This window comes from Ciona intestinalis, unplaced genomic scaffold (genome assembly GCF_000224145.3).
Source record: "Ciona intestinalis unplaced genomic scaffold, KH HT000278.1, whole genome shotgun sequence".
Classification (NCBI taxonomy): Eukaryota; Metazoa; Chordata; class Ascidiacea; order Phlebobranchia; family Cionidae; genus Ciona; species Ciona intestinalis.
In genome coordinates, this window is record NW_004190599.1 from 1 (window position 1) to 11296 (window position 11296).

The 11296-nt window shown below is 33.4% G+C and overlaps 1 protein-coding gene across 5 annotated transcripts; it reads left to right on the forward strand.

Annotated features, from left to right (window-relative positions):
- Positions 1-1321: 1321 nt before the first annotated feature.
- LOC100181306 (kelch-like protein 12) lies at positions 1322-9058 on the forward strand. 5 transcript variants are annotated; one of them, XM_026839452.1, is made up of 14 exons: positions 1343-1831; positions 2004-2245; positions 2510-2563; positions 2626-2656; positions 2715-2744; positions 2804-2848; positions 2908-2988; positions 3048-3086; positions 3361-3449; positions 3695-3875; positions 4213-4356; positions 5056-5226; positions 5464-5596; positions 7357-9058. In XM_026839452.1, exons 3-14 carry the CDS (start codon positions 2537-2539, stop codon positions 7466-7468), a joined length of 1083 nt encoding a protein of 360 aa, XP_026695253.1. In that variant the 5' UTR covers positions 1343-1831; positions 2004-2245; positions 2510-2536; the 3' UTR covers positions 7469-9058. The 5 variants fall into 5 exon arrangements, with proteins under 5 accessions (XP_026695252.1, XP_026695251.1, XP_018672084.1 ...); XM_026839453.1 differs by having other exon boundaries at positions 1344-1831; positions 2959-2988; XM_026839451.1 differs by lacking the exons at positions 2626-2656; positions 2715-2744; positions 2804-2848; positions 7357-9058 and adding an exon at positions 5994-6395 and having other exon boundaries at positions 1322-1831.
- Positions 9059-11296: the final 2238 nt, after the last annotated feature.

The window sequence follows — 11296 nt, forward strand, 5'->3', positions numbered from 1 at the left end:
CGCATACCATAGTTTGGGAAGCACTGATTTAAACTAATCATCAGAAACAGAAATCATACAAAAACTACAGATCGTATGGGAGCAAATAAAACACGATTGTTTACCAACAATCTCGTTTGTGATGGAACAATCGTAATGGTTTATCAAAGGTATTCTGACGTAAATAATCGTTACATTAACATGCGTAAATCTGCAACAATGTTTCCTCTGTTTATATTAATTTAGATACGTCTTTTTAATAATGTAGTGTTAGTTTTAATTTACCGCGTAAAATAGAATATATATTCGTGTGCACAACCAATAAAGGCAGTGTTTTATCGCGTCAGAGATAAACGTGGACTAGACGTAAATATGACAGCCCCCTTTTGAACGCGCTGGTTGCGCCACTGTTCATACACCTTGCCCAAATCGGTAGCAGCGACGAGCCTACCTATTACCTTTGGTTACAGACAGAGAGACAGAGGCGCTAAACACAGCTAGCTCATTAGTGATTTCATAAACATATTATTTTCGGAAAAAATTACTGCTTTTGTAGTGCTGTTTTCAAAGCAATCTTGTATGGCTTAAAATATTATGACAATTGGCTGTTCCGCATAACTGTAACTCGCGCCCTCGGGCCGTGGTATATCTAAACAATTTTATGGTCGCAACTCCTGTGTTAAAAAACGACGCCACTGCCTACTTCGAAAATACAGAACAACCAACGGGGGAATAAACAAACAATAAACACTGCTCAACAGACGACTATTCTAATTTCTAAACAATGTAGGTGGTAAAAAATCAACCCATAAATGTGTTCCAGAAGTAGCACTGCTTTATGTTTATAATGTTTCCTAAACCAAGCAGCATGTTTATTATGAAATAGTAGGAATTCACACATGGATTTATTGCATTATAATAGCAATTGTTTAACCTGTCAATTAATTACGACATAGTATCAATTTACATGTCGATTGTTTGCGTCATAATAGCAACTCACACGTTCATTATTTAGCAAGTAGGTTTGTAGAAGCTTAAAAACAGGTTTAAACATTTTGTGCATGTTCAAAGTGACGTAAAAAAGACAATTACGCATACGTAACAACTATATAACAGATTCTACACATGCGGTCAACGCAAGTACCACGCGATGAGCACATACCTAAATTTCTGTTTTCTTATTGTCGCAACCCTAATTTTAATTTTTTTAATGCCCGATTGTATATTTTTTTAAGAACAATACGAAAATATTAATAAATTTAGTAAACTAACATATTTTTTGTTAATTTGTATATGGAAGCCGCCTGACGTAGGAGCCACCTACGCGTACTCCGTGCCTATGACTACATGATTTATATGTGGCAAGAACCCCATGACAGCTTAATCACTATCATATTTACAGGTTTGAAAGTGAAGCAAAAATACTTCAACGAATGAAGCATCCCCACATTGTCACCTTTTTTGGTGTGACATCACTTTTTAGGATGAAAGGTCTTGTGATGGAATTCATGGAAGGTGGCAACTTGAATGAACTTATCATGTCTGATAAAGTTCTTCCCTGGAGCGAGCGTCTTCGGCTCTTGCATGAATTGATATCAGCCATCAGTTACTTGCACAATGATGATGAAAAGAGAGCTTTCATCCATGGTGACATAAAACCAAAGAATATTCTTCTCACAAAATCCAGGGTTCTGAAACTTGCCGACTTTGGTTCAGTAAACACCAGAGAGCGAACCGGTGCCAGCACGTCATCATTGGAAATTTCTTCAGAACAACAAACATGGCCATACACTGCTCCTGAACGTCTTCAAAAATGTGATGCAGATAAAACAGCAGCCATGGATATCTACAGGTAACTTGTGACGTTGTGAAACCTAACTGAGTTTTTAAATATTGTCCAAAACTAGATATATCATTCATAATTTTCTAAGCAAGGCAAACAGTAGGCTACCTGCTTTGAGTGTTTTCTAAATGTTCAGGTTTCATCTTAACTGACGTTGTGACAGTTTAATGTTTTTCAACAGTTTCGGTATAACTGTGTACAAACTGCTGACAAGAAAACAAGCTTACTCCGGCGAAGCTACGAAAGATATTATTATGGGAATCATTCACGATGGTAAGAGGCCCGCACAACAACATTTGGATGAGGTGGATAAGCAATTGAAACAACATCAAAAACAAGATCATGAAATTTTCCTTAAGTTACAATCTCTTATGAAGAAATGCTGGCAGCAAGAACCAACCAAACGCCCCAAAGCTACAGAAAGTAAATGAATGTTGATTAATTATAATTGTTCTGTGTATCCCTTGTCTGTGCTTTAACAAACGCACAATAAATATTTTTTACCAAATGATCAAACAGTTGTTTTGTTGTCTTTATAAAGCTGGTTGTATTCTACTAATGATATTGACATTATCCGAATGTACAGCTCAAGTTCCTTAAAATGGTATTTATAATACACTTTAATATAATACATGTTTCAATGGAACATGCACGTTTATTAAAGCTGTACTTTATTATTTTTAATAGTTTTGGAAACCACCACCCAACAAATGGATGAGTTACCTGCCATGGAAGATTCAGGTACGTATAATGATGCTGAGTTATAATGTTGCAGAGTAATGTTTGAATTTGTATTTTTATAGATGATGCAGTATCTGTTGGGAGTTGATCCTGGTACGTATAAAATGTTGAGATATCTAGCATCATAATAAGTGACTTTGTTGTTTTGTAGATCGGGTAAATTCTCTCGTGGGTGGTTCAGGTAAGTATAATAATACTGTGTTATGGAGCACAATAATAAGTGACTTGGTTCGTTTATAGATGATGAAGCTCTAAACCATGAGTCACCTGCCATGGAAGGTTTAGGTAAATATGATAATGCTGAGCTGTGAAACATGGTAATGAAAGATTTTGTACTTTTATAGATATAGAAACCCTCACCGATGAGTTAACTACCACAGATGGTTTTTCTATAGATATGGAAGTATCTTCCGTGGATGATTCAGGTACGTATAATAATACTAAGCTATGTAAGGTTGTATTCAGCGACTTAATATTTTCATAGATGGAAAAACCATCACCCCACAGGTGGATGAGTTACCTGGTGAGTTACCTGTCATGTATGGTACAGGTATCATGTTGGTTGAATGCTGTCTTATATCAAAACAAGAAATTGTAGCTCAATTAAGTTTCTGTTTGTGTTTATAGTTTAAGGTTTAAATCACGTTTCTTTTACCTGTCTGTCCCCATATACACAGGCAGGAAATATGACAAAAAAAAACAATACCGAAAAAAAAATTAAGGCAACTAACGTGTTGGGTAAATGTGAAATATTCTTGTTCATTATTTGATGCCATATAGTCTTATTTTTATCTTAGGATCTACATGCTTGATTGTGGGTGGTTATGGAAAAGGTAACATTGTTGAAACCTATGACGTCAACAAGAAAAGTTTCAATCCAAGAAAGGTTGGTTGTTTTTTATAATAATACATGAAAAGTAAACTAACATAATATTTTTATATAATTATATATAGAACAATATTGTTATCATGGGTTTTTATTTGATCTTCCATCTAAACGTATCAATATAGAACTAAAAATAAAGTTTCTGTTTCACAAAACAATGAAAATACGTTATCTATGTTTACCAATTAATATCTCTTTGTTTGTTTATTGAAGTAAAAAATTAAAATATTGAATTTTATCCACAGCCAACCTTGTATAAAAGGTGGGGTTCAACCAGTGTGAAGATAAACAACCATGTTTATACGGGTGGTGGTAGTAAATCAAACTTTGTCGAATGTTTGAATTTAAACCAAGTTGATGGTGATTGGTACGAGGTGGCATCTATGAAGGAACAACGATGGCTTGCAGCATCTGCTGTGTTGAATGGTTGGTTCCTTATTATGTTTAACAATATATTGATGGATTATTATTGTAGAAAAATAGTGGTTTAAAGTTGAAATCCTAATAAGAGAGCTGAACTCTAATAAAAGGACACGTGTATTCTAATTATACAAACATTAGTATTGTCGCCTGAAAGCATTAACTTGTGTCAAGGTAAACTAAATCTAAATGTCCTATAGATTAGGATTAATTATAAAATGTTCAAGTAAAAGGAATGTTTCTTCGGTTGCTTTATAAAGCTACAGACATGTCCAATACCAAATACGTGAAATTATTTTCCATTCTAAATTTATTAGTAATGTAACACACATTTATATTCCAGATCAAATGTGTGTAGCAGGAGGAAGGGATGGTAGTCGTAATAAATTATCATCGGTAGAATTATACAATCCAGTGGTGAATACATGGACAAACATTCCTCCAATGAAAACTGAACGATGGCTACATGCTCTTGTTTCTTATAATGGTTGGTATAATAAATATAAATGTAATGATAAAGTGGGCTGAATATGAACAGTAGCATGTGCACAATGATTTTTAGCCTCGTAAGTTTATATCCTTTTTGCCAAACAGTTGATCTGGTTCTTGTTGTTCTTTGCCAAGATTTTTTCCACAAATCATAATTCTTAATTTCCGCATTCAGTCCTAAATTTCTTGACTAAATTCAAATCATATTACTTATTCATAATTGATATGATGGTTCTTAAGTTTTAAAATCCTGTGACAGTTATACACTATTTTAAAACATGTAATACACCTTAAATATTACGATCACAATCGTTGCAATATTAGCAGTTGAACGTCTTTTTTTTAAAGTTCAATTAGTGAGTAAATAACATTTAAGAACTAAACCAATACTGACTGTGTCGGACGTAAAAAATCTAAAATAAACTTTTACATAATAATCTTATCAATCGTTTATATTATATCTGTATTATTGAAATGGTAACACCAGAGCACTCATTATAGCTATATGCTCTCTTGTTAATCTTATAAGAAAATATAGTTTTCTTATCAATAATTTTTAAATTTTATTTTATCAATAATCTGCATTGTTACATCAAATTTGTTTTTGAGATGGATATTTTCTTGTCGACAAAACAATAAAATATTTTAATTTGATGACTGTTGTTATTATTCAAACATTACTATTGTTGTCATACAGGCCGCTTGTTCGCATTTGGTGGATATGATAAAGTTATTGGTAATCTCGTTGGTTTGGAGTCAATGGAAAGTTTTGATCTAAGAGAAGAGATATGGGAATCACTAAAACCAATGAATGAGGAAAGACGTGGATTTTGTGGTGTTGTTTACAATGATGAGATTTACGCCATTGGTTCGTTGTTTATTCTATATATAAACAAGTTATTAATGATGTCACAGTCTAACATTACGTTGTGATAAACCAAATATACCAGGCAATCATGAAATATATTACACTGTTATATTCAGGATATATTTTACTATTTCTGACTTGCCTAATTTTATAAAAAAAATGGTACCAATGGACTACCCTATACTTTATATATCTTGTAAAATTATTATTAGTTTGCTTAATTAGTTATTTATTAAGGTGGTCATGGATTAAAAAGCGTAGAGCGGTATAACATACGAACCAACACTTGGACTTATGTTAGCAGCTTGAACCACGAGCGATTTGGTTCTTGTGCTTGTGTTGTGAATGGGAAGATATACGTCATTGGAGGGTAAGTGGTCATGTGTTACTAATTATGATTGTTTCTATTCAGTGTACAGAGAAGCACTGGTGTAAAGTATTTATCAAACCCCAAAATCTATTGGGACTTGTTTTTTATGTAAGGCTTGGCGTGCCGCAAACTTTTACCAGTTAACAATAATTTGTGAAACAAGAGAGCTGAGCTCCAATGGGAGGCCACATGCATTTTGACTTTAAAAAGAAAGATATGAATGAATGCAACTTATTTTATCCTCCCATGGCCGGAATACGACAGTCGTTATAACACAGGTGTTCTGTTTCATACATCTCGTGCCTGCTTACGAGTTACCAAGTATGTTACTTTGTGGGTAATTATTTTTTAGGAGATTTTTTTTTATGTATGGCTGATAATTTGGACAACCCATTAGTGACCACTGGGTTGGAGCGATTGCCGTTAAGTGTCTTGCCCAAGGACACATACGCCAACAATGGTAGCAGCGCAGAGCCCTGAATCCATTACCTCTGGGTTAAAGGCAGGCGCGCTAACCAACTGTGCTATGGCGCCGGGTATATACGCATAACATACACCGCAAAGTTTATGAGTTGCACTACTCTAAATAAATTTGCCGCCATTTGTATACATACCCGATTTACAACACATATGTCAACGCGTTGTCTGGCTGACGCGAATACTATCACACGTCATTTCTTAAATGTTATATTTCTTACTAGACTCTTTTATACCATCATGTTCAATTGTAAATATTGCATAGATTGCGATTGAATGGAATTATCTACCAATATAACATTTGAAAATGGCATCATAGCATTTAAAAGTGTTTAATGTATTTTTCAAGGTTACGTATTTTCCCCATATATCAAGGTTTTAATCAAATTTTTAAACTCTATCAAAGAAAACTTTTTATCGCTATGTTGCTCTGAGGCTTCCCCTACCAAATTACCGATTAAAAATGTGATTTTGGAAACATCAGCTGTTTTTACAAGTTTTTTAGGTATTGGGAAACAATTTTTACATAACTTCTGTTTTTGTATAGTAAAGTGGGGGAAGATGGGACACTTAAGCACATATTGCCTAATATTTCCAAATGCAAAATACATGTCGGTTTTTGGGTGATACCACGAATTAGTAGTTTAGTACTATCATTCCTTTATTAATTGACAACAATTCAAAAAAATAGATTAAAACACACGGGGAGTTATTTAGCGATTCGCACAACAGGCGTTATTTTTTTAATATTTAACAACGGTAATCGGCTTTGACCCACGTTTTATAAAGTGGTGATAATACTGTTCAATTATTCTGTAACATTATTTTTCTGACTATCATTAAATGGGGGTCTGTTAAAAGAAAGTTAAAACAAGTCTCGTCACCCTACTAAATTTTTTTATCCGAATTCCTTTTTCTGTTCTATGTTGTTTTTGCGTTTATGTTGTAATTTATTTTTGTAATAAATGTTTTTTAGCAAGTTTTGGCAAGATTTTAATAAATATAAATCTTTTCAGCTGGGTAGCAAACTAACCAGGAATCCACTTTGCAATAGACTCTTTATGTTATTTTGCCTAAAATCCCAAGTTTGACATAAGTACAAGTATTAGCACAAACACTTGTGTTACTACAAAGCAATATGTCAGTCAAAAACAGAAAATCTGTTAAAATATATCTCGTTCCTAAAGGTTTTAAAACATTGTATCTATGTTAATATTGTCCATGCCACATATTCAATGTGTTTAAAAATGTAATGAGATAATGACCAAATTTAACTTATTTAGCAATGGTGATGCATCAAGATCAATTGAGGCTTATGATGCAACAATCAATGAATGGAAGATTGAAACCAACATGGAGACACCAAGATATAAAGCATCAGTTGTAGCTTTGTAAACAAAGTGAAAAATTGTTTTAAACAAGCTTTTCCGCTTCATATATAGACCAAATTAGTGTTAGTTTAATAATTTAAAAGCTTTCATTTATTACATCACAATTCAATGTATGCATTTTAAATATGTGTTAATTCATGTATATTTCTAATTTTAAATAATGTCGGGTTTTATATTTTTTCTATCAACCACATAAGTATAAACAAGACAACCAGATCAAGCAAATGAATTTATTTCAATCTGAGAAAAATGTTTCTAACTGAGGTGTTTTTCTTGGTTTAAACAACTTGTGTTCTATATTTTACTTGTAACCATTAACTGAGGTTGTTCTAATGTGTTTGAGCTTCCTGGCATTTGATGTTCTTTCCATGTATATTGTGACAAATGAACCACACAAGTTATCAGTGGGGACATCCTGGGGTGATAACATGGTTTGTCAAGACAATTATCAACAAGTATGATAATCACAACTCACAAACCAATCTATGCATTTCAATTCTAGCTCTTCCATATTTTGCTTTAAACAAACTGTATTTTGTAACTGTTTTGTATAACTGTATAACTGTTTTTTTAATGATTGTTTTCCCAAAGTGCCAACATTTTATAATCCATATTTACAAAAAAAACACTTTAATGCAAAGTTTCAGTCATGTAAGATGTGCAAATGTGATTTTAAATAGTACGTATACATATTTTAGCTTTTCTTAATTTCGATATCATTGTCCTATCTATGCAATTGAATTGTGAATTCATTGTTTTAATTCCAGTGTTTAAATAACTTGTAATAAAACTTGATTTTATATTTGTTAATATACAGTGTTAGAAGCAGTGTTCGCACTAATAGTTCGCACAACAAACTAAACAAGAGATGTATGGTAAAAATCATGGGACAATGTATGGTAAAAATCAGGATAAAAGAAAAAACAATAAATATAATAAAACAAACAAGGTATGTGATTATTATTCATAAGAGAGGAAATGACAAATATTCAGTAATAATAATAATGATTTCTAAACAACTACCGAGTTTTTATAAACATTATTCATGAAAATGACATCTCAGTGATGATAAAATGTGATTATGAGTAGTAACTTCTGGATGCTAAAGCATTTCTAGATTTTTATCATTGTTCTGTTTATGCAATTAAATGGTACTCAATGTGCACCACCAAATTTTATGATAAATTTTAGTCAAAAGTTTAGTTATACTGTTTTCTTTCTAATAAAAATCACATTTTTTCACTTTTCAGTTATTAGTGTGTAATCACGATGGTTAAAACTTTTTTTCTGATTAATCTATTTGTTCTACCTTCTAGCATCACTGTAGGAACTGTGGGTTAATTTACTGCAACACATGTAGTGACAACACCATGCCTCTTGCATCATCTGCTAAACCTGTTAGAGTATGTGATACCTGTCATACAACATTACTTCAAAGGTTTTCAGCCAGCAATTCTGCAGCTTAAGTTATAATTACTTTATTATATGATGATTTTGACCATGCATTGCATTTGTGGCCATTGGAGCCAAACTTTTGAAAATGCAGGGGAGGCAGGGATAGTTAGACACCCAATCCTACGAAACAAAATCTAAATTATTGGTTGTAATATTGACTGATTAATGCAGTGCAGAAAATTCCTGTGTTAGCTCGCCCACCCTGCCACCCCAGGTTCGGCGCCTATGTTAGTTGCGGCGGAAGCTCTGTCCCTTGCTGTGACTGTGACGTCAGAAAGGTCCGTTTGAGCCAACTGTTGATTGCAAGCGTTTAGCGACTAGCGATGTGAGATCGGCTAGCGTGGCTGCGTGTTCTGAGACTTGCCGCTAAGTCTAATTTTGCTCCTTGATTAAGGTTAACTAACCAAGCAATAACTGGTTTGTTGATTATTTATTACCACGGTTATTAACACAAGGGCGATACTGATGCAAATATACAATCACGATAAGAAACTCGAACGCCTAACCACTTGTATAGGCAGTGGTTAGGATCTAAGTTCTATTTGACTGATGAACTCTGGTTGGTCTTTGCTGAGTCTGCATCGTCTTTCAGTGCACTGCATAGCACTCACGTGCTGCATGCAGTGATCGCCATCGTTGTCGTTTAGAAGCCGATGATCGCCATCGTTGTCGTTTAGAAGGGTGATTTGATGCGCTATTTTGTGCTCCTACGTCACCATCGTGTGCGAATAGCTCGTTCATCAATTTCTGATAAAATACTTTCGGCGCAGCTTATAGCTTTGAACGATGTTCCTACATTAGTGACCTTATGACCCCAAAGTCATGAAAGTATTCTGTACTAGCCGTTCACTTATTGCACTTATTTACATTATTTCAAATTCCCTTCAAGTAATTTATTTGGTTAATAACTTGGTCTATGCTATTTGGATAGAATATGCTGTTCCAGAATCTCGATAAATATTTCAAGTTTACCAAAACGGCGTTCCGGTAGTTGCGAGACAATTTAAACCCAGATTGCAATAAATTTAATTGCTTTGTTATCTAAATTAATTTATAGTTCCAGAAGCTCTGGTTTTACAAATCCAGCCATTGCTATTGTTTAGATGTTGAAAATATAAGATATTCCAATTTGAAAAGGTGTTAACGCTACTTTGTATTGAGACTTATTTTATGTGCAATCTTTTTCTTATTTTGATCTCAAAACTTGATGTCCATGATTTATACTAGATTTACATTACAACTAATTTGTCATTTCATTTTTCTAAATTCTTGAAATTCAACATTTCTGTTGCAGATCCGGATCGTAATAAATATTTTTTCGTGAAAATAATTAGATGCGGTATATATGTTGTTTGTAGGAAGGGTTTGCATCTTTTGTAATAGAACGTGCTTACTCATTAGAGCTACGCTCTCTTGATACATAAATTGCGTCATCATCCGCCCAGAGTGCCAGCACCAGGTACTTCCCCTTAAACTCTCCCCAAATATTTTCGAAAAGAGGAACTAACCATAACGACTTAAGTTGTTCGGTTGTTGGGCGTTGTTCCTTGTTAATATTTGAGGTGAACTTTGTTTCGATTCTTTGTATGATGGATAATTAATGCTAGTTCATAATGTTAATACGTAACAGTTCTTAGTTTCAGCGATTTGAAAGTGTTTAATGTAAAGAGTGAAATAACAAGCATAGTCAAGAGCATTCAATGCTGTTTTATTCAATTTATAACTGACATGAGTTTGCTTGAACTTAGATCATGTTAAGAATTGATATATGTAAAAGTACCAGGAACACACATGTAATAACCTACATACTAATTTTTTAAACTTTAAAATAATACTAACATATTCAACACCAAAATATAAAGCTTTAACTGCTGATGATAAGCATTACGTTAACTTATGTGATTTTTTCTAATAAATAAGTTGATAAATATACAAGTGTATGCCTGAATGAGTTTGAACTGGCATTTGACCAGCACTGTAGCACAGTCGATGGAGTGCTTTGTAATTTTGGAAAAAAAATTATACAGCGGGTATCAGTGAGGCCTAAGAACATTTTAAATCCACAATTTTCACTGGTCACCAGCTTAAGAATTACCAATAAATAACACCTTACTGTCATGTTAAGTTTTACTACTTCACTACAGTAATCCTTTTAGCTGATGGCCAGTGAAAATTTTAGTCTTAAAATGCTCCTTAGATTTCCTTTATACCCGCTGTGTAATGTTGCCTATCCTTGGTTATTTTATTACATCACAATATCAATATTTTCTATTTAATACAGTTCCGTATAAGTTCATGTTTCGTACTGTTTTATTTCGCAATAAAATGCTTAAAAAATCGAAGATGCAAAGCCTTTACATAACAACGAAAGAAAATG